Here is a 24129-nt window from a genome sequence, read left to right on the forward strand (position 1 = left end):
ACCCCTGTCTCCACTAAAAATACAAAAATTAGCTGGGCGTGGTGGTGGGCGCCTGTAGTCCCAGCTACTTGGGAGGCTGAGGTAGGAGGATCACTTGAGCCTGGGAGATCGAGGCTGCAGTACACTGAGATTGCACCACTGCACCCCAGCCTGGGCAACAGAGACACACCCTGTCTCAAAAAAACAAAAAATAAAGCAAGCAGTCACGAGTTCCAGGAGGTCTTGCAGTGACTGAATGGTGGTCACTGCAGCATATCTGCACAGTCCATGTGGGGTCTGAGGGTCAGCGGGGCCTGCTGAACAGGCTGCATGGAACTGTCCCACCGGAAGGTGGCCACCAGGGGGCAGTTGTGTAAGGCAGACTTCTGGATCCACCACACTGAGGAACTGGGGGGGTCTGGGGAGTAGAACCGGAAACAGTGTCAAGGGTGACTAGTTGGCCTGGCGCTGTGGTGGCTCACGCCTGTACTCTCAGCACTTTGGGAGGCTGAGGCAGGCAGATCACCTGAGGTCAGGAGTTCAAGACCAGCCTGGGCAACATGGTGAAACCCCATCTCTACTAAAAATACAAAAATTAGCCGGGCATGGTGGTGCATGCCTGTAATCCCAGCTACTCGGGAGGCTGAGGCAGAAGAATTGCTTGAACCCGGGAGGAGGAGGTTGCAATGAACCAAGATCACACCACTGCACTCCAGCCTGGGCAACAGAGCGACACCTTGTCTCAAAAAAAAAAAAAAAAAAAAAAAAAAAGAATGACTGAGCCCTGCTTCTGGTAGTAGAAAGTCCAACTTAAATTTCAAAAGGTTGCTGACGCAATATAAAGTTATAAGAATTCACTACAAATTTTTATTTTTTTTTAATCTTTTGAGACAGGGTGTCACTCTGTCACCCAGGCTGGAGTGCAGTGGCAGGATCTCGGCTCACTGCAACCTCCACCTCCCGGGTTCAAGCAATTCTCCTGCCTCAGCCTCCCGAGTAGCTGAGATTACAGGAGTGCGCCACCAAGCACAGCTAATTTTTGTATTTTTAGTAGAGATGGGGTTTCACCATGTTGGCCAAGCTGGTCTTGAACTCCAGGCCTCATGTGATCTGCTTGCCTTGGCATCCCAAAGTGCTGGGATTATAGACATGAGCCCACCATCCTGGCCTACAAATGTATTTTTTTTTTTTTTTGAGGTGAAGTCTCGCTCTGTTGCCCAGGCTGGAGTGAAGTGGCGTGATCTCAGCTCACCACAACCTCCGCCTCCCGGGTTCAAGCGATTCTCCTGCCTCAGCCTCCCGAGTAGCTGGGATTACAGGAGTGCACCACCACATCTGGCTAATTTTTGTATTTTTAGTAGAAACGAGGTTTCACTATGTTGGCCAGGCTGGTCTCGAACTCATGACTTCATGATCCGCCCACTTCGGCCTCCCAAAATCCTGGGGTTACAGGTGTGAGCCACCATGCCCTGCTCTATAAATGTATTTCTTATTAAATGTATACTTACAGTTTCTTTCTGGGACATCATAGATGTTCAATAATAAGATGAATCAACAAAAAGAAAGGAAGGAAGAAGTAAAAGGAGAGAGGGAGAGAGAAGAGAATGAAGGAGAAGTATAGAGACTATCAGTTTTGGGATTTTGTTTTTGTTTTTCTGTGGAGACAGGGTCTCACTCTGTTGCCCAGGCTGGAGTGCAGTGGTGTAATTACAGCTCACTGCAGTCTCATCCTCCTGGGCTCAAGCCATCCTCCTGCCTCAGCCTCCTGAGTAGCTGAGACAGCAGGCATGAGCTACGACATCTATCTAATTTTTGCATTTTTTGTAGAGATGAGTCTTGCTACACTGTAAGGCTGATCTTGAGTTCCTGAGCCCAACATAATGAGACCCCCATCACTACAAAAAAATTAAAAAATAGATGAAAACCACTTGAAGTTTTTGCAAAACAGGCCTTCCATCTCAGGGAGTAAAATTTCTCCATTGTATTCATATGTCAGCACTTGTGACCACAGTGTTAAGTATTCACTTGGGGTGGATAATCCTGGCCTGCTAAATTGTTAACTCTCTAGTAATGCTTACAAGATAAAGAATGGTGTGGAAATCATTGCCTGGGGTTCCAGCTCTGAATGTGATCTCACAGCTGTCATTAACTCTGGTAGGGTATTTCCCAGCTGTTAAAGAGGACAGCAGGGCGGGGCGCCGTGGCTGACACCTGTAATCCCGGCACTTTGGGAGGCTGAGGTGGGCGGATCTCTTGAGGCCAAGAGTTTGAGACCAGCCTGGGCAACATAGCAAAACCCAGTCTCTACAAAAAATACAAAAATTAGCCAGGCATGTTGCCTGTAATCCCAGCTATTTGGGAGGCTGAGGCAAGAGAATCACTTGAACCTGGGAGGCGGAGGTTGCAGTGAGCCCAGCTCGTACCACTGCACTCCAGCCCTAGTGACAGAGTGAGACTCCGTCTCAAAAAAAAAAAAAAGAAAAAGAAAAAGGACAGCAGTTTCTGTACTGCCGACCTTAGGACTGTGAGAATCACATGAGGAGACATGAAAACACCTTGCAAAATGTGAAAGAAAATAAGTACTGTGACTCATGGTTAGGTTTTCTGAAGCTGCTTATAAAGATTCTGAGGGTTGTAGGGTCAAAAGCCATCAGGTTCCTGTTACCGCTTCCTGAGGCCAATCTCTGGAATCTGCCGCTCTCTCCTGGCCTTGCCCTTGGGAGCAGCAGCCCCAGTGGGCCTCCCTGGGTGCCGTGGAGACAGATGCACTTGTCTCCAGTAGAAGAGAGAGAAATGGAAGAATCATTAAACCAGCAGTTAGGCCTGGGCACAGTGGCTCACACTTACAATCCCAACAATTTTGAAGGCTGAGAACAGAGATCATTTGAGGCCAGGAGTTCAAGACCAGCCTGGACAACATAGCAAGACCCCCATCTCCACAAAAACTTTAAATATTAGCCAGGTGTGGTGGTGTGCACCTGTGGTCCGTTAGGAGGTCAAAGCAGGAGGTCCGCTTGAGCCCAGGTGTTCCACGCTGTAGAGCGCTATGATCTTACCACTGCACTCCTGCCTGAGCGACAGAGCGAGACCCTGTCTCAACAAAAAAATACAAATAAAAAATAAGTAGCAGTTAAACCAGGAGAGAATGGAGTGGGTGGGAGCATACAGTCATTTTTTTTTAAGCATATAAAAGCTTTAAAGGACTTTTATTGTTTCAACTTAATACCCTGACAAATTTCTGCTCTTGGCTTCATGATCCCAATTTTTAGCTCTTTCTATTTACATAAGCAGCGTTCATAATCAGAATGAACAATGGCGTCACACGGACAATTAGCCATGCCTTTCTGAGTCCATCCTAGTGTAGGCATGTGCATAACTCCTGGGAGAGCTGTTCCATAGCTGTTTCCAGCGAGTCCAGAGTTCAAAAAGTGTGAAAGGGGTTAGTGCAGTTCTTGCATCATTTCAAACTCACTCTTCTAACACAACAAAGCAGGGATTGTCTGAGATGGCAGCTTTTGGGCGGTTTGCTGAGAGCTGGGCAGCCTGTGGGACCAGCCCCTCTTATAAAGGGTTCCATGCGGCCATCAGTATTTCTTGGAGGATCAGATCCCTCTGAGCCAAATTCATGTCCACCTTATGTTCAGGCTACAGCCCCGTGGATGGGCTCTGAAACCACCTTTGCATGCTTGTGAAAGATGGACCAGAAAATAAAAATGAGAACCCAGGAGGCGGAGGTTGCAGTGAGCCGAGATTGTGCCACTGCACTTCAGCCTGGATAACAGAGCGAGACTCTGTCTCAAAAAAAAACCAAAAAAAAAAACGGAAAAGAAAAACCAGACACACACACATAAATGAAACCACGTTTGCAAAAACTCTAACAAGTGAAATGTAATTTAACCACCTCCCATCTCACCTTTAGCCTTCAAACTGCCCTTAATCATAGCCCGGCTTGGACCAAGCTAAACTGGGAGACATTTAGTTTATAGCTTAAATGATAATAGCTTGGCTGGGCGTGGTGTCTCACACTTGTAATCCCAGCACTTTGGGAGGCCGAGGCGGGAGGATCACAAGGTCAGGAGTTCGAGACCAGCTTGACCAACATGGTGAAACTCCATCTCTACTAAAAATACAGAAAAAAATTAGCCGGGCGTGGTGGCACATGCCTGTAATCCCAGCTACTCAGGAGGCTGTGGCAGGAGAATCACTTGAACCCAGGAGGCGGAGGTTACAGTGAGGCAAGATTGCACCACTGCACTCCAGCCTGGGTGACAGAGCGAGACTCGTCTCAAAAAAAAAAAAAAAAAAAAAGATACTAGCCCTTCCCCAAAACTCAACCGCCTTCATAAAGCTAATGAGAGACCACCAGGCAAGGAGGATGAGAGAAGCCAAAATTCTCCCAAGGTGTACACATAAACACCATTTCCAGTTATTATTCCAGAGGGCAGGCACAAGATTTGCAGCTCCCCGTTACTCCTACAGGTTACATCATGACTGTAGAACCTAAGATTGGCCTTTTGAGATGTCTTTTCAGGTTTTCGCATTTTTTTTTTTTTTTTTGAGACAGAGTTTCACTCTGTCACCCAGGCTGGAGTGCAGTGGTGTGATCTCTCCGCTCACTGCAGCCTCTGCCTCCTGGATTCAAGTGATTCTCCTGCCTCAGCCACCCAAGTACGTGGGATTACAGGTGTGCTCCACCACGCCCCACTAATTTTTGTATTTTTAGTAGAGATGGGGTTTCACCATGTTGGCCAGGCTGGTCTTCAACTCCTGATCTCAAGTGATCTGCCCCCTCGGCCTCCCAAAGTGCTGGGATCACAGGCGTGAGCCCCCGTGCTTGGCCCAGGTTTTTGCATTTCTGACCATCAGTGGCTCCACCTGGATCCGATGACCTCCCCACCCCCACCGCCCCACCACCTCACCCCACCCCACCCCACGGCCCCAGCCAGAAGCGAATCCCCTGGCCTGCCAAAGTATCCTTGAAAAAGTCTAGCCTCCGAATTTTCGGGGTGATTGATGTTAAGAATAAAGCTCCGGCCTCCTGTTCGGCCGGTTCTGCATGAACTAATCTCTGTCTCTATTGCAATTCCCCTGTCTTGAGAAATCGGCTCTATCTGGGCCGTGGGCAAGAAGAATCCGTGGGGCAGTAGCAGCTGTGATGGTCAGACAGTGAAAACCAGTGGAGGCTCGGTCCTCCCACCCGCCCACCCGTGGCCTGCTCCTGCCATGCGCACCGGGCGGTGCAGAGGCTGACACCGTTTGCAGCACTTTTCAAGGTCCTGGCATGCCTGGTCCTGCCCAGAGCTTGGCACTACTGAAAGTGCAAACACAGCAAAACAGTTTCTAGGAGAGTGGCCAGGAGGCATTCACAGTTGGGAACAATGGCCTCATTGTTTGGAATCCATTTAAATGTTGCCAAACCTATTTCATGTCTCTCCTTCAGAAACTGATTTGGAGGAAATTTGATTCATCTGATTTGCTTATGTGGCCAAATATTACTTGGCCAAATTTGGTTGAATGATAAATTTTTCAACTAATTTTCAATATTAAAACCTTATGGCTTTTTCTACTGAATTATCCAACAGTATCCACTTCCTAACCCCGTGGCTTTCCCCTCCCATTTTTCCTCCAGGGAGGGTATAGAATCTCACACATTCAGAGCATGTTCTGAAATTTCCCTTGCTTGGCTCTGCTCAAAATAGACATAAACCTGGCTTTCGAGTATTTCCAAGTCATTTATACAAAAGAAATGGTTTATACAGGCTGTTGGGAGTTATTAATATTTAACCGATTTAGGGGAAAATGCTGGCCTTTGTGATTAGTAGAACTTTTTATTTCTTTTACTTTATGTGATTTTCGAATATCTTTTTTTTTTTTTTTTTTAAGAGACAGGGTCTCACTCTGTCACCCAGTCTGGAGTACAATGGCGGAGTCACAGCTCACTGCAGCCTCGAACTCCTGAGTTCAAGGCATCCTCCCATCTCAGCCCACCAAGTAGCTGGGACTACAGATGCGTGCCACCACATCCAGCTAATGTTTTTATTTTTTGTAGAGACAGGGTCTTGCTGTGCTGCCCAGGCTGGTCTCAAATTCCTGTCCTCAAGTGATCCTCTTATCTTGTCCTCCCAGAGTGCTGAGATTACAGGCATGAGCCCAAATATCCATTTTTCAATCAGTACTTTTGTTTAAGACTCTATTGTTATATTGGAGGAAAAACAAAAAACAAAAAACCTTTGTAACATTTCATATATGACAAATCCCAAGAAATAAAAAAAAGGACTTTCCAGGTCCCAGGGCTTCAGGAAGTGGGAGTGGGCTCATGGGTTGAAGACATTGTGCCCAGCACTAAGCAAAGTGGAGTCTTAAGGCTGTTTCTTGCCTGGGGGCTGTTTATGCTTCAACACAGTACCTGAAATATTGGGTATTCCAATATGCAAGAGGCAGAACTGCAAATTCCACAAATCCGTTCTGACATATGGATAAACTTTTATTGACATACCAAAGGGAAACCAATATTCACTGAAGGCTGCCGAATCTGTATTTCTAAGAGTAAAGGTGTTTGACTCTCCACCCTTAAAACACTTTGTATGAAATATAGCTATGAATATACATAAATAATTCAGATTATAAAACTCTCCAGGAAATTGGCTGGGCGCGGTGGCTCAAGCCTGTAATCCCAGCACTTTGGGAGGCCGAGGTGGGCGGATCACAAAGTCAGGAGATCAAGACCATCCTGGCTCACACGGTGAAACCCCATCTCTGCTAAATATACAAAAAATTAGCCGGGTGTGGTGGCGGGCGCCTGTAGTCCCAGCTACTCGGGAGGCTGAGGCAGGAGAATGGTGTGAACCTGGGAGGCGGAGCTTGCAGTGAGCCGAGACCATGCCACTGCACTCCAGCCTGGGCCACAGAGCGAGACTCCATCTCAAAAAAAAAAACTCTCCAGGAAATCAATAGTCATCATATAATACTGGAACTACAGTTAAAAAAAAAAAAAAGCAATCTTCTAGGAGTCCTAACTGTAGTTTAAAGTACAGATCATCTGTAACAACTTTCTATATCAAGTTGTAATAGGCAATTGTAAGCAAACAGTATCAATCTGTGTAACTTGTAAAAATTCATCTGAAGTTGTTCAGAGCTGTACGACAATGGATGTTATTCTTCCAGTTCTCCCAGCAGCTCTACAAAATCAGTGATATACCATTTGGCGTTATCCTTGACTTGTTGCCTGATCACATTTCCTCCAAATCCAATGAAAGCATCCTAAGAAGAAAAGAGAGAGAAATGATTTTTATTTTTATTTATTTATTTTTTGGAGTCTCGCTCTGTCATGCGGGTGGAGTGCAGTGACGCAATCTCGGCTCACTGCAACCTCTGCCTCCTGGGTTCAAGTGATTCTTGTGCCTCAGCCTCCTGAGTAGCTGAGACTCCAGGTGTGCCCCACCTCGCCTGGCTACCTTTTTTTATTTTTTGTAGGGTCTTGCTATATTGCCAGGCTGCTCTCAACCTCCTCCTGCCTCGGCTTTCGAAGTGCTGGTTATACAGGTATGCTCCACTGCACCCATCCAATTTTGTCATTCCTTTTTTGTTTTTTGAGACAGGGTCTCACCCTGTCACCCAGGCTAGAGTGCAGTGGCACAGCCATGGCCCACTGCAGCCTTGAACTTCTGGGCTCAAGTGATCATCCTGCCTCAGCCTCCTGAGTAGCTGGGATGACAGGTGGACACCACAATCCCTGAATAATTTTTTAGAGACGGAGCTTTGCCATGTTGCTCAGCTGGTTTTGCACCTCTGTGCTTAAGCAATACTCCTGCCTCGGCCTCCCAAAGTGCTGGGATCACAGGCGTGAGCCACCGCTCCTGGCTGATTTTGTCATTTCTTGAAAATGAGATTGGGAGCTCCCTGAGAAATCTCTTCATTTTACTTTTATGTATTCCTCATTAAACTAGTAGCCCAATGTTCACTACTTAGACAACCCCAACATTGGTTATAAATTATCTAAGCTAACAGTAAAAAAGACTCAAAGGCGGCTGGGTGTGGTGGCTCATGCCTGTAATCCCAGCACTTTGGGAGGCTGAGGCGGGTGGATCACCTGAGGTCAGGAGTTTGACACCAGCCTGGCCAACATGGTGAAACCCTGTCTCTACTAAAAATACAAATTAGCTGAGCGTCAGGGTGGACATCTGTAATCACAGCTACTTGGGAGGCTGAGGCAGGAGAATTGCTTGAACCCGGGAGGCGGAGGTTGCAGTGAGCCAAGATCGCGCCATTGTACTCCAGCCTAGGCGAGACAGCGAGACTCTGTCAAAAAAAAAAAAAAGATTCAAAGGCTGGGTGTGGTGACTCATGCCTGTAATCCCAGCACGTTGGGAGGCCTAGACAGGCAGATCACCTGAGGTTGGGAGTTTGAGACCAGCCTGGCTGGAACGTTTTTTTTTTTTTGAGATGGAGTCTTGCTCTGTCATGCCCAGGCTGGAGTACAGTGGCGCGATCTTGGCTCACTGCAACCTCCCGCCTCCCTGGTTCAAGAGATTCTCCTGTCTCAGCCTCCCGAGTGCTGGGGTTATAGACGCCCACCAACACGCCTGGCCAATTTTTGTATTTTTTAGTAGAGACAGGGTTTTGCCATGCTGGCCAGGCTGGTCTCAAACTCTTGACCTTAGGTGATCCACCCATCTCTGCCTCCCAAAGTGCTGGGATTACAGGCGTGTGTCACCTTTGCGCCTGGCCAAAAAGGTTATTTTTAAACCTTTTTCATTCATCATTCACAATGATGTTTTTTTTTTTTAGACAATTCACAAAGAGTATGAATTTTTTTTTAAAGACAATCCCTATTTTTAGATCTCAGGAAACTAGGGGTAAAAACTTCAGGACTATATATATATATATATATATATATATATTTTAAAATGGAGTTTCGCTCTGTCACCCAGGCTGGAGTGCAGTCACGTGATCTCAGCTCACTGCAACCTCCACCTCCTGGGTTCAAGTGATTCTTGTGCCTCAGCCTCCTGAGTAGCTGCAATGATAGGTACCATCACCATGCCCAGCTACTTTTTTTGTATTTTTGTAGAGACAGGGTTTCACCGTGTTGCCCAGGCCAGTCTCAAACTCCTGGCCTCAGGTGATCCACCTGCCTCAGCCTCCCAAAGTGCTGGGATTACAGGCGTGAGCCACTGCGCCTGGCCACACTATATTTTTGGTGTAGTTTTTCTTACGTTAGAATGACATGGCAAAGGCAAAGCCCTATGTGAAATGGACACATCTGATATTTATTACACTTGCTATATAGCATTTGATTATATATACACACACACACACGTATATATATACTTTATATATATACGTGTGTGTGTGTGTGTGTCTGTGTGACACACAGGTGACACCTGGGTGACAGAGTGAGACTCTAAGAAAAACAAAACAAAACAATATATATATATATACATATATATATAGCATTGATTTTAAAATGCTTAGAAATAAAATCCCTGGCCAGGCATGTTGGCTCACACCTGTTATCCCAGCACTCTGGCAGGCCAAGGCAGGAAGATCACTTAAGCCAGGAGTTTAAGATTAGCCTGGGCAACATAGTGAGACCTCATCTTTACAAAACATAAACAAAATTAGATGGGTGTGGTGGCATGCACCTGCAGTCCCAGCTACTCAGGAGGCTGAGACGGGAAGATTGCTTGAGTCTGGGAGGTCGAGGCTGCAATGAGCTGAGACTGTGCCACTGCACTCCGGCCTGGGTGACAGAGCAAGACCCTGTCTCAAAAAATAAATAAAACCTCTGCTAGTCTCAGAAAATGATGTTAATTCAGAGGAATAAAATGCTGTGGTGGTGTCGGATGCAGTGGCGCACGCCTGTAATCCCAGCTACCAAGGAGGCTGAGGTGAGGAGGATCGCTTGAGCCCAGAAGTTCAGGGCTGTGATAAGCTATGATCGCAACACTGCACTCCAGCCTGGGCAACATAGCAAGACCCTGTCTCCAAAAAATAAAAATAAATAATTAAATAAAAATAAAATGCTCTGATATGTTACTGGTAAATCATATAATCTCTGCAAGCCTCAGTTCCCCTATCAGTAAGAAGAACACAATATTTGGTCGGGCATGGTGGTTCATACCTGTGATACCAGCACTTTGGGAGGCCAAAGCGGGGGAGATCGCTTGAGCTCAGGAATTTGAGACCAGCCTGGGCAATATGGCGTAACTCTGCCTCTACCAAACACACAACATCTTAGCTGGGTGTGGTGGAATGCGTCTGTGGTCCCAGCTACTTGGTAGGCTAAGGTGGGAGAATCACTTGAACCCGGAGGGCAGAGGTTGCAGTGAGCTGAGAGCACACCACTGCACTCCAGCCTGGGTGACAGAGTGAGACTCTAAGAAAAACAAAACAAAACAAAACATAATATTTGACTTCACAGGGCTGTTATGAAGATTAAATGAGGTAATGTATGAGGAGCTAGTATATAAAGTATAAAATGATGTTAAAATCTTGGTTATAAGAGTTGTTGATGGTATTATTTGGGGAAATGAAATCAACTCATTGAGCAAGCACCTAGGCTAAAAGGTGGTGCCCATCCTACAGGGATAAGGCATTGTTAAAAGTTTTAAAAGGTTTTTAGTTCTTTATTCACAACTTTTCTTGGGTTTGCACAAAGTTGACAAAACAAGATTGAATGTGTTTTATTATTTCATTTTTATCTTATAATGAGAGTTGTTTTTGTTCAACTCCTGTATTAAATCTTATGTAGTTCTAAATCAGCTGTTTTTATTTTATTTTATTTATTTATTTTGTAGAGATGGGGTCTCACTATGTTGCCCAGGCTGGTCTCAAACTCCTGTGCTCAAGCCATCTTCCTGCCTCGACCTCCCAAAGTGTTGGGATTATAGGATGAATCAGCTGTCTAAAACAAAAGTATGGCCGGGCACGGTGGCTCACGCCTGTAATCCCAGCACTTTGGGAGGCCGAGGCAGGCAGATCACCTGAGGTCAGGAGTTCGAGACCAGCCTGGCCAACGTGGCAAAACACCGTCTCTACTAAAGATACAAAACTTAGCTGGCATGGTGGCGTGTGCCTGTAATCCCAGCTACTTGGGAGGCTGAGACACAAGAATGGTTTGAACCCGGGAGGTGGATATTGCAGTGAGCTGAGATCATGCCACTGCACTCCAACCTGGGCAACAAGAGCAAAACTCCATCTCAAAAAAAATAAAGAAATAATAAATAAATAAATAAATAAAACAAAAGTACAACCTGAAAAAAAATTAGCACCCTTAATACATACAGCAGGAGGACAGGCTTCCATGTCTGTGGCACCATCTCCAATCATGATTATTTTCTTAAAATGAAATTTTTCCTTTAAAAGTTTAATCACTTTTCCTTTTCCACCAGATTCGGCTGTTGGCTGCGTCTCATCAAAACCTGCATATTCACCTTAAAAGAGCAGTAAAAACAGGGTTAAAGACCCAGAGAAATATCTGACCAGTGCCAGCTTTCTGCATAGATGATATCTTCACTTAAATGTCACTGAGAAGGCTAAAAGTGGCCCTCAGTAAAGTCAGACAGCCTGGATCTCCACACCTGTTCCTGGGAATAAACAAGCTTTGCTTTGCTTTTATTTCCTTTTATGATTATGATTATGATTATAGAAATGGGGTCTTGGTATGTTGCCCAGGTTGGTCTGGAACTCCTAGGCTCATGTGATCTTCCTGCCTCGGCCTCCCAAAGTGCTGGGATTACAGGTGTGAGCCACCACACCCAGCCAACCTTTGCTTTTAAATTATAAATATCATTTGTAGAGATGGCCTATTAGGTCATAAATACCTAGGAGTGAATTTGTTGCATCCTTTAAGCTTCCAATAATTCTCAAACCTTGTTGAGGTGGCAGAACACCATAAAATAGTAATAGCAAATTAATTAATTAATTTATTTTTGAGACAGAGTCACACTCTGTTGCCTAGGCTGGAGTGCAATGGCATGATCTCGGCTCACTGCAATATCCGCCTCTCAGGTTCAAACCATTCTCATGTCTCAGCCTCCCAAGTAGCTGGGATTACAGGCGCACACCACCACACCAGCTAAGTTTTGTATTTTTAGTAGAGATGGGGTTTTGCCACGTTGGCCAGGCTGGTCTCGAACTCCTGACCACAGGTGATCAGCCTTCCTCGGCCTCCCAAAGTTCTGGGATTACAGGCATGAGCCACCACACCCTTCCTTAATATATTAAATTTAAAATGTTAATATATTATGTCACCTAAGAGGAAATTCCAGCTTATTTTTGATCAATTATTTCTATTTTTACAGTAGTTACCACACACATTCTTGACTTCTTTTCAATGATCTCTACCTCTAGATCATTCAAGAATGTTCTATTAACATACAGTGGCTCACGCCTGTAATCCCAACACTCTGGGAGGCCGAGGCGGGTGGATCATCTGAGGCCAGGAGTTTGAGACCAGCCTGACCAACATGGTGAAACCCCGACTCTACTAAAAAAAATACAAAAATTAGCCAGGTGTGTTGGTGGGCGCCTGTAATCCCAGGTACTCGGGAGGCTGAGGCAGGAGAATCGCTCACACCCAGGAGGCAGAGGCTGCAGTGAGCCAAGATGGAGCCACTGCACTTCAGCCAGAGCAACAGAGTGAGACCCTGTCTCAAAAAAAAAAAAAAAAAAAAAAAAAATATATATATATATATATATATATATATCGCTATCAGTCACTCCTTGATATAACTGGCGATCTGAGATAATATAACAGCTGTGGCACTGCTGTGGACCACAGGGAGGACAGGAGGCTTCCCCAAGGGCTGTAGTTCAGTAATCCATTAACAAAAGTCTCCCTTCTAAAGTCTCTGTCTTGCTTTTTTTTTTTTTTAAAGACAGAGTCTCACTCTGTCACCCAGGCTGGAAGTGCAGTGGCGAGATCTCAGCTCACTGCAGCCTCCGCCTCCCAGCTTCAAGTGATTCTCCTGCCTCAGCCTCCCAAGTAGCTGGGACTATAGGCATGTGCCACCACACCCAGCTAATTTTTGTATTTTTTTTTTTTTAGCAGAGTTGGGGTTTCACCATGTTGGCCAGGCTGGTCTTGAACTCCTGACCTCAAATAATCATCCCGCCTCAGGCTCCCAAAGTGCTGGGATTACAGGCGTGAGCCACTGTGCCCAGCCGAAAGTCTCCTTCTTGAGTCTAAATTGCTTCAAATGCACAGAAGCTCCCATAAAGTTGAAATATATAGCAAAGTAAGTCATAGGGGGCTTCGTAGGAATTAATGTTTCACGAAATGCAGACATTTATGTACAGACAGGTGATGCTATAGATACCAAAGCTAGGACAGGTGATGACCTAAGTCTATTTCGCTGAGCAAAGGGTACCAAAGGGCAAAAGACATCAATTAAGAGAACCATTCATCTCAATATTTAACTCTGATGTGACTGTTCAAGTTGCATTCCAAAAGACATTACCCAGAATACTGAATAATGAAACTGCTAAGAAAGGGAACATGTTACTATTAACATCTTACCGTGAAAGTAGAATTTCAGCCTATTGGCAAATACGTTGGTTGCTGGGATATTGAGCTTTGAAGCAACATGCTCTACAATACTCCTAAAGCCACCAGATATTAGGAAAACCTGAACATTTCGCTCCTGTAGGCGACTTACCAGCTCCCTGCAAAAATAAAATACAAAATACCAAACACTGAGTAATACAAAAAGAAAAAAAAATGAAACATGAAGAGGCAACTAAGATATACTTTCTTCTCCTGAATGCATTTGCCTGAGGTATACTTGACAAGGTATACTGCCTGGGAAGTTAATGTTTTATATATGTTTTTCTTTTTCTTTTTTTTTGAGATGGAGTCTCGCTCTGTCGCCCAGGCTGGAGTGCAGTGGTGCGACCTCGGCTCACTGCAACCTCTTCCTACTGGGTTCAAGCGATTCTCTTGCGTCAGCTTCCCAAGTAGCTGGGACAACAGATGTGCACCATCACGCCCAGCTAATTTTTGTATTTTTAGTAGACATGGGGTTTCACCATGTTGGCCAAGATGGTCTCGATTTCTTGACCTTGTGGTCCGCCCGTTTCGGCCTTCCAAAGTGCTGAAATTACAGGCGTAAGCCACCGCGCCTGGCCAACTTTTTTTGTATTTTTAGTAGAGATGGGGTTTCACCACGTTGGCCAGGCTGGTCTTGAACTCCTGACCTCAGGTGATCTGCCCGCCTTGGCCTTCCAAAGTGCTGGGATTACATGCATGAGCCACCATGCCCAGCCTTATATATGTTTTTCTAAATGCGCTTAGAAACCAATGGGTAGGGTTTGGCTACTTTAGGAAACCGTTCCAGAACTCTATTCTGCCCATGGACCCAGAAAAACACAAGGTGAGGACAAACAAGGAAAGCTTAGGTTTTCCCTGGAGAAAGAGGAAAGGCAGAAACAGACAGGACCAGACAACCGGCCACACAAGACCACGTGTAAGTGCCAAAAGAACCACACTGCCCATGCCTTTAAATCCAGCAGTTTGGGAGTCCAAGGTATAAAATCACTTGAGGCCAGGAGCTTGAGAATAGCCTGGGCAACATAGAAAGACCCCTATCTCTACAAAAAATATTTTAAAGGCTGGGTATAGTGGCTCAAACCTATAATTCCAATACTTTGGGAGGCTGAGGTGGGAAAATTGATCATTTGAACCCACAAGTTCAAGACCAGCCTGGGCAACATAGTGAGACCCTGTGTCTATAGAAAATTTAAAAAAAATAATTAGGCATGGTGGCCTATGTCTGTAGTCCCAGCTACTTAGGAAGCTGAGGCAGGAGGATCCCTTGAGCCCAGAAGGCTGATGCTGCAGTGAGCTGTATTCATGCCACTGCACTCCAGCATGGGTGACAAAGCAAGACCCGGTCTCTCAAAAAAATTTTTTTTTAAAAATTAGCTGGGCATGGTGGCATGCACCTGTAGTCCCCACTACTAAGGAGGCTAAGGTGGGAGGGCCACTTGACCCCAGGAGTTCAACGCTGTAGTAAGCCATGATTATACCACTGTACTCCAACATGGGCAACAGAATGAGACGCTGACTCTAAAAAAAGTAATAATAGGCTGGGTGCAGTGGCTCACAGCTATAATCCCAGCACTTTGGGAGGACCAGGCAGGCAGATCACTTGAGGTCAAGAGTTCAAGACCAGTGTGGCCAACATGGCGAAACCCATCTCTACTAAAAATGCAAAAATTACCTAGGTGTGCTGGTGAGCACCTGTAATCCCAGCTACTCAGGAGGCTGAGGCAGGACAATTGCGTGAATCTGAGAGGCAGAAGTTGCAGTGAGCTGAGATTGCACCACTGCACTCCAGCCTGAGTGACAGAGCGAGACTCCATCTCGAAAAAATAAATAAAATTTAAAAAAATAATTAAAAAATTAAAAAATTAAAATGAAAATAAATAAACCACCCAGAGGGTGCTCTAAAGGAATAGTTAGATGCTCTCAGGAGGATATGCCCCTCAACATTGTTGCTAAAATACACCTAGAGCAGGGGCTCCTCTTACCTTATGCCGGGGGTCAGGTGTGGGGGTTGCTCTGTTATGAGTCTCTGCACATGCTCCCTGGAGGGCTGGATGAGGGCTAAGCGCTCTGTGAGAGCAGCTTTGAAAGGCACTGCCCCGCCCATGGCTCGCCGTGTCCTAGGAGGGAGACCCAACAGTCAGGCCAGCCAGGTCCAATGTCCTCGAGGTTAACATGCCTTACTGCCCTGGGTCTGCACGACATCCACCAAAAGGAAGATGCTACCAAGAACCCCAGTGTGCAACAGACAGGCTTTGCTACTAGCAGAGCAAGGCCTTGGAGTAAACTTTTGAAGGATTGCTTGAAAATAACATTAACAGGCTGGGTGCAGTGACTCATGCCTATAATCCCAAACACTTTGGGAAGCTGAGGTGGGCAGATCACCTGAAGCCAGGAGTTTTGAGACCAGCCTGGCCAACGTTGCGAAACCCCATCTCTACGAAAAAAATGCAAAAATTAGCCTGGCCTGGTGGTGCGTGCCTGTAATCCTAGCTACTTAGGAGGCTGAGGCAGGAGAATTGCTGGAACCCAGGAGGTGGAGGTTGCAGTGAGCCAAGATCTCACCACTGCATCCCAGCCTGGATGACAGAGTTAGATTCCATCTAAAAAAAAAAAAGGCACATAGCCTATCCATAGGTATTTTTCTTGCAAGCTGTGAGCTGTCATAAATCAAGAAAGAGACCAAAGGTTAAACATTCTTCCATGAAAGGCAGTTGAAAATGAAACAGTGTCCGGGTGCAACAGCTCATGCCTGTAATCCCAGCACTTTGGTAGCCCAAGGTGGGCAGATCACGAGGTCAGGAGGTCGAGACCAACCTGGCCAACATGGTGAAACCCCATCTCTACTAAAAATACAAAAATCAGCTGGGCATGGTGGCGTGCGCCTGTAATCCCAGCTACTCAAGAGGCTGAGGCAGGAGAATTGCTTGAATCCAGGAGGCGGAGGCTGCAGTGAGCCGAGATTGTGTCACTGCACTCCAGCCTGGGCAACAAAACGAGACTCCGCTTCGAAAAAAAAAAAAAAGAAAATGATATGGTGCATGACTGGGGGACTGAGACTGCAGAGGGAGGTGCCCAGCTGCAGGGCGGGAGGGTAGGAGGGAGGGCAGGAGGGAGAGAGGGGCTCTGACCCAGGATCCACCAAGAGACTCTGAACCTTTCCAGGGAACCACTAAGGCCACACTTTCAACCATGACACAAAGCCACTCGACACTTGGGCCCTGCCCCCCAGGCCATCTTCTTTAGTTAGTGACGGTCGTCATTCCCCGATCAAGCTAAGAACATGTCTTATCCATGCTTGTTTGCCATAAATATTTATATAAATGAATGAATATGTCAAATTCAGCTCTAAGGGATGAAAGAAAAAGCCTAGTGCTCATGTTCCATAGCCAGGGTCTAGCACTTCATCCAAAACAGTCACTCTTTAGAAAGTCTTTATCATTTCATAAAGTGAATAAATGCTATCCCTACATTTCTGACACCGCATCCTCAACGCCACAGATTTTGGCTAGCTCATCGATTCCTTCTTCTCTGATGACTGTGCTGTCAACATCAAAACACACAGCATCTGCTGAGTAGAAAAGCTTCCTCAGCTCTGAGTGGGAGACCATCGTTGGAAGAATTTTCCTCCTACAAGAAAAAAGATAAATGTATTTAAAAGATAAATGTATTTAAAGACATCAAATAAAATTATGAAAAGATCCCACCTTGCCTACTAAGCCAATCTAATTTGTGTCAAAGTCAGTGCAGGCCACATAAGAGTGTACTCACAGATTCATTTGTTTTTCCTTTTCTTTTTGTTTACTTCCCACACTACACCAGTTTCTTCTTTCTTTCTTTTTTTTTTTTAGGTGGAGTCTTACTCTGTTGCCCAGGCTGGAGGGCAGTGGTACGATCTTGGCTTACTGCAACATCCACCTCTCAGGTTCAAGTGATTCTCGTGCCTCAGCCTCTTGAGTAGCTCAAATACCTGTGCCTCCTTGAAGCCTTCTTTCTTTTCATATATATATATATATATATATATATATATATATATATATATATATTTGACCTAATTGTAGCAAGGAAGCAAGCATTAAAGTGGAGGTGTGCATAAGGCTCTATGGGAACACAGGAAAAATGTTTAGCCTTATCTATGAAACAGGGCTTCAGACTGGGCGCAGTGGCTTATCCCTGTAATCCCAGCACTTTGGGAGGCTAAGGCAGGAGGAGAATTGCTTGAGGCCAGGAGTTCAAGACCAGCATGGGCAACATAGACCAAGTCTCTACTAAAAATAATAATACAAAAAATTAGCTGGGTGTAGTGGTGCACACCTGTAATCCCAGCTACTTGGGAGACTGAAGCAGGAGAATTACTTGAACCCAGGAGGTAGAGCTGCAGTGAGCTGAGATCGTGCCACTGCACTCCAGCCTGGGCAACAGAGCAAGACCCTGACTCTAACTAAAAGAAAAAAAAAAGAAGGCTTCAAGGAGGCACAGGTATTTGAGCTGAATCTGACAGGTAAGTGGCCCTCTGAGTGGGTTGTCAAAGGGCAGGGCATTGATTTGGCATGTGCTGGGAGGAGAGGGAGGGGGGCGGAGACAGGAAGGCTTGTGATGGCAGAGGGAGGAGTGTGAGCAAAGACAAGGAGGAGGAAACAGATGACCTGCTGGAAGCTACCCCATGGCTTGGCCCAGGGGCCTGGCTGTGCATCAGGAGTTCAGACTAAGCAGGTCCTAGGGCCAGGCTAAGGAGTTTAGACTTTAACTTCCAGATACTGGGAAAGGCTTTAAGCCTCAGGAAAAAGGTCAGAGCTAAATATGAGGGCTAAACATACACAATGTCGCCAATGTACAGGGGCTAGTTGAAGACATGGTCTGATTAAAGTCCAGGAAGAGGCTGGGTGTGGTGGCTCATGCCTGTAATCCCAGCACTCTGGGAGGCTGAGGCGGGAGGATCACTTGAAGCCAGGAGTTCAAGACCATCCTGGCCAACATGGCAAAACCCCATCTCTACTAAAAAAATAAAAATTAGCTGGGCAGGATGGCGTGCACCTGTAGTCCCAGCTACTCAGAAGGCTGAGGCAGGAGAATCTCTTGAACCTGGGAGGCAGAGATTGCAGTGAGCCAAGATCATGCCACCGCACTCCAGCATGGGGCCACAGAACGAGACCCTGTCTCAAGAAAAGAAAAAATCATAAAAATAAAGTCCAGGGAGAATAGAGAGAGGGAGAAGAAATGAATGCTAAGGATAGAGCCTGCAGGACCACCACCTTTACGTCCTGACTTGAGCCTGGGAAGGAGAAGGAAAATGGTGAAGGTACAGGAAGAAACTCTGGGAGGCACACTGCTACAGAAGCTGCAAAGACAGAGAGTCAAAACCAATTTTTTTTTTTTTTTTTTTTTTTTTTTTTTAGACAAGTTCTCGCTCTGTCACCCACGCTGGAGTGCAGTGGTACAATCATGGCTCACTGCAGCCTCCAAATCCAGGGCTCAAGTGATCCTCCTGCCTCAGTCTCCCAAGTAGCTGGGACTACAGGTGCGCACCACTATGTCTGGCTACTTTTTAAATTTTTTTTTGAAGAGATGGGGGTCTTGCTATGTTGCCCAGACTGGTCTTCAACTCCTGGACTCAAGCAATCCTCCCACCTGGGTCTCCCAAATTGCTGGGATTACAGGCATGAGCCCCCATGCCTGGCCTTTATTTTTTAGAAAATCTTTGGACTAGAATTAGGATGAAAGGGACCCTCAAGATTGCCTAGACCAGCCTCCCATCAGAGACTAATATGTCATATACAAGGCTGCATAGATGATGTAAGTAATCTATATTTAGAATAGACTGTGGTTAAAAACAGACTCAAAGCAGCTGAACAACCCACTGCTCAACTGATTTCCAACCAATGCAGTTGGCAAAATAATGCCATTTAAAGTTGACCTGGAAAAAAAAATATTTTAGGTCAGGGGTCAGCAAACTATAGCTCGTAGGCCAAATCCACCCTGCCACCTGGTTTGGTATGGCTCACAAGTAAGAATGATTTTTACATTTTATTTTACTTTGCTTTTTTTTTGTTTGTTTGTTTGAGACAGAGTCTGGCTCTGTCTCCCAGGCTGGAGTGCAGTGGTGCGATCTCCACTCACCGCAAGCTCCGCCTCCTGGGTTCACGCCATTCTCCTGCCTCAGCCTCTCCAAGTAGCTGGGACTACAGGTGCCCGCCACCACGCCCGGCTAATTTTTTGTATTTTTAGTAGAGACGGGGTTTCACCATGGTCTTGATCTCCTGACCTCATGATCCACCCGCCTCGGCCTCCCAAAGTGCTGGGATTACAAGCGTGAGCCACTGCACCCGGCCTACTGTACTTTTTTTGAGACAGGATCTCATTCTGTCACCCAGGCTGGAGTGCAGTGGTGCCATCATAGCTCACTACAGCCTCAAACTCCTGGGCTCAAGTGATCCTTCCATCTTGGCCTCTTGAGTAGCTGGGACTACAGGTGTGAGCCACCATGCCTGGCTGATTTTTACATTTTAAACAGTTGAAAAAAAAAATCAAAAGAAGAAGAATATTTTTTGACATGTAAAAACTAATGAAATTCAAATTTCAGGCTGGTTGCAGTGGCTCATGCCTGTAATTCTAGCACTTCGGGAGGCTCAGGTGGGAGGATTACTTGAAGCCAGGAGTTCAGCACCAATCTGGGCAACATACCAAGACCTCATCTCTACAAAAGTATTTTTAAAATTAGCCAGGTGTAGTGGCATGCACCTACAGACCTAGCTACTCAGAAGGGTGAGGCAGAAGGATTGCTTGAGCACAGGAGTTTGAGGCTGCAGTGAGCTACAACCATGACACTGCACTCCAGTCTGGGTGACAGAGTGAGACCCTGTCTCAAAAGTAATAATAATAAATAAAAATGAAATTCAAATTTCAGGGTCTATTAATAAATCTTTTTTTTTTTTTTTTTTTTGAGAAGGAGTCTCGCTCTGTCACCCAGGCTGGAGGGCAGTGGCAAAATCTTGACTCACTGCAACCTCTGCCTCCCAGGTTTAAGCAATTCTCCTGCCTCAGCCTCCCAAGTAGCTGGGATTATAGGTGCATGCCACCACGCTCAGCTAATTTTTGCATTTTTAGTAGAGATGGGGTTTCACCATGTTGGCCAGTCTGGTCTCGAACTCCTGACCTCAAATGATCCTCCTGCCTCGGCCTCCCAAAGAGCTGGGATTACAGATGTGAGCCACCGTGCCCTACCAGAGCCACCGTACCTGGCCATTAACATAATGTCTTTATTACATAATTTATGCCCTTCACAATCTGGCTCCTATGCCTATGTATTTTACCAACCTCATTCCGCACAAATACATATACGCACACACACATTTTTACACACGCACATTATTCACATGCACGCGCGCACATTTTTATTTTGAGTTAGGGCCTCACTCTGTCACCCAGGCTGGAGTGCAGTGGTGCAATCTCAGCTCACTGCAACCTCTGCCTCCCTGGCTCAAGCGGTTCTCCCACTTCAGCCTCCTGAGCAGTTGGGACTACAGGCAGGCATGATGTCTGGCTAATTTTTTGTATTTAGTAGAGATGGTGTTTTACCATGTTGCCCAGGGTGGTCTCAAACTTTTGGGCTAAAATGATCCATGGGACTTGGCCTCCCAAAGTGCTGGAACTACAGGTGTGAGCAACTGCGCCTGGTGACACACACCATTTATGGCTCAAGGAATACTAAGGGGTTTTTTTTTGAGACGGAGTCTTGCTCTGTCACCCAGGCTGCAGTGTAGTGCAATGGCGCAATCTCGGCTCACCGCAACCTCCCCATCCCGGGTTTAAGCAATTCTCCTCCCTCAGCATTCTGAGTAGTTGAGACTATAGGCACATGCCACCACATCTGGCTAATTTTTGTATTTTGAGTAGAGATGGGGTTTCACCATGTTGCCCAGGCTGGTCTCGAACTCCTGACCTCAGGCAATCCACCTGCCTTGGCCTCCCAAAGTGCTGGGATTATAGGCATGAGCCACCGCACCCGGCCTATGTCATGTGTTTTTATTCCTCTACACCCTTTCAAATGCTGCTCTCTGCCTGGAATCACCATATCCCCCATGTCATGAAAAAAGTCCTACTTCTTCATGGTGCAGATCAAGTGGTCTCCCCTATACTACATTATTTCCTCCCCATCAACCCAGAAAATCAGTCAGTCAAGAAGAAAATCCATTGAATTATCTTCTGTCTCTGCACCCAGCACCCAATAGGTGTTAAATGTTTCATGAATTAAATATTTTATGAATTAAATAGAGTTGAACCTAAGCAGTTATTAAGAACTCAACAAGGGGCCGGCTGCAGTGGCTCACACTTGTAATCTCAGCACTCTGGGAGGCCAAGGCAGGAGGATCACTTGAGGTCAGGAGTTCGAGACCAGCCTGGCCAACATGGTGAAACCCCATCTCTTCTAAAAATACAAAAATTAGCCGGGCATGGTGGCAGCCACCTGTAATCCCAGCTACTTGGGACGGAGAGGCAGGAGAATCGCTTGAATGCGGGAGAATTGCTTGAATCTGGGAGGTGGATAGGTGGAGACTGCAGTGAGCCGAGATTGCACCACTGCACTGCACTGCACTGCAGCCTGGGTGACAGAACGAGACTCCATCTCAAAAAAAAAAAGAACTCAACAAGGGCCAGCATAGTGGCTGATGCCTGTTCCCAGGACTTTGGGCGGCCAAGACAGGCGGGTTGCTTAAGGCTAGGAGTTCGAGACCAGCCTGGCCAACATGTTGAAACCCTGTCTCTATAAAAAAAAAAAAAAAAAAAGATAAAAAATAAAAAGAAACCAGTCATTTGGCTTTGGTCCAGCAGGAATCAAGCTAATTCATACTACATGCCCAGGCAGGCTCACTGTAAAGACCCTGAAGTCAGCAGGTCTATCAGCAGAGAAGCAGCACTTCTTGTAGTGCAATTCCACTAAGAATGGAGAATAAACCATAGGTGAGTGAAGAGGAAGCCAGAAACAGACAAATCGTGTAAGAGGAGCTAAAATGAGATAAGTGGGACAAGCTAAATAACTTTTTAAGAAGGTACATGAGAAGGCCGGGTGCGGAGGCTCATGCCTGTAATCCCAGCACTTTGGGAGGCTGAGGCGGGTAGATCACCTGAGGTCGGGAGTTTGAGACCAGCCTGACCAACATGAAGAAACCCCGTCTCTACTAAAAATACAAAATTAGCTGGGCATGGTGCCACATGCCTGTCATCCCAGCTACTCAGGAGGCTGAGGCAAGAGAATCACTTGAACCTGGGAGGCAGAGGTTGCAGCGAGCCGAGATTGTGCTATTGCACTCCAGCCTGGGCAACAAGAGCGAAACTGCGTCTCAACAACAACAAAAAAGAAGATGCATGAGGCAACACAACATAACTAAGAATGGGCAATGCTCCTGAGAATGACTGATTGGCACCAGAACCTCAAAGTCTGTCCCCAGGGACCCTGACACAAGACCCAAAGAGGAATGCATAATGCATGGGTGCCATCTTCAAGAGGCTTCCAGTCTTGTCGAAATGATTAGACAAATAATTACTGGCCATGTTTGAAAAACCAGTTACTTTGGCCGGGAGCAGTGGCTCATGCCTGTAATCCCAGCACTTTGGGAGGCCAAGGCAGGCGAATCATAAGGTCAGGAGTTCGAGACCAGCCTGGCCTGGTGAAACCCCGTCTCTACTAAAAGTACAAAAATTAGTCGGGTGCCTGTAATCCCAGCTACTCAGGATGCTGAGGCGGGAGAATCACTTGAACCCGGGAGGCAGAGGTTGCAGTGAGCCGAGACACCACTGCACTCCAGCCTGGGCGACAAGAGCAAGACTCCATCTCAAAAAAAAAAAAGGCAAACCAGGTATTTGAACCTCTTTCCAACCACTGACACTAGCAATAGCTTCAATGAGATTGGCCGGGCACAGTGGCTCACACTTGTAATAATCCCAGCACTTTGGGAGGCTAAGACAGCAGGATCACTTGAGCCCAGGAGTTTGAGATCAGTTCTTGAGAACATAGCAAGATTCTTTCTCTAAAAAAAAAAAAAAAATGTGGGGCATGGTGGTGCATGCCTGTGGTCGCAGATACCCAAGAGCCTATGGCGGGAGGATGGCTTGAGCCCAGGAGTTCAAGGGTGCAGTGAGCTGAGATCAGGCCACAGCACTCCAGCCTGGGTGACAGAGTGAGACCCTGTCTCCAAAAAAAAAGCAAGACCATCAGCCTTGAGTTTGAAAGGAAATGTACATTTCCTCCACTAAAAGTGAGAACTGATTTACACATCCCCAGCTGAACACTAGACCTGACTTACAGCTCAGAATTGTTGACACCTGCCTCCTGGGTTGTAATGTGTCCCAAGGAGAAAATAGAATATTTTTGGCTTTTTTTAGAGACAAGGTCTCACTCTGTTGCCCACACTGGAGTGCCAATGGTATAATCATAGCTCACTGCAGCCTCAACCTCCTAGGTGAAGTGATCCTCCTGCCTCAGCCTCCTGAGTAGCAGAGACCACAGGCACGCACCACCACACCTAGCTAAGTTATTATTATTATTATTTTTGTAGAGATGAGGTCTCACTATGTTACCCAGGCTGGTCTTGAATTCCTGGCCT

The 24129-nt window shown here is 46.2% G+C and overlaps 1 protein-coding gene across 9 annotated transcripts in view; it reads right to left on the reverse strand.

The window, feature by feature from the left end:
• Nucleotides 1-6442: 6442 nt before the first annotated feature.
• The window catches only part of PSPH (phosphoserine phosphatase), a 40616-nt gene continuing 22929 nt past the window's right edge, over nucleotides 6443-24129 (reverse strand). For 5 of the 9 annotated variants that reach the window (XM_063608928.1, XM_063608927.1, XM_063608929.1 and 2 more), the window contains 6 exons: nucleotides 17000-17158; nucleotides 15514-15648; nucleotides 13502-13647; nucleotides 11266-11414; nucleotides 10103-10357; nucleotides 6443-7239 (listed from right to left, as the gene is read on the reverse strand). In XM_063608928.1, coding sequence (XP_063464998.1) covers nucleotides 7132-7239; nucleotides 10103-10357; nucleotides 11266-11414; nucleotides 13502-13647; nucleotides 15514-15648; nucleotides 17000-17139 — 933 coding nt within the window. In that variant the 5' untranslated portion in view covers nucleotides 17140-17158 and the 3' untranslated portion in view covers nucleotides 6443-7131. Of the gene's footprint in view, nucleotides 7240-10102; nucleotides 10358-11265; nucleotides 11415-13501; nucleotides 13648-15513; nucleotides 15649-16999; nucleotides 17159-17299; nucleotides 17496-24129 lie in introns of those variants that run through there. The other 4 variants (XM_063608924.1, XM_063608931.1, XM_055293081.2 and 1 more) reach the window with 4 other exon arrangements.

The sequence above is a fragment of the Symphalangus syndactylus genome, chromosome 9, assembly GCF_028878055.3.
Source record: "Symphalangus syndactylus isolate Jambi chromosome 9, NHGRI_mSymSyn1-v2.1_pri, whole genome shotgun sequence".
NCBI classification, from domain to species: Eukaryota; Metazoa; Chordata; class Mammalia; order Primates; family Hylobatidae; genus Symphalangus; species Symphalangus syndactylus.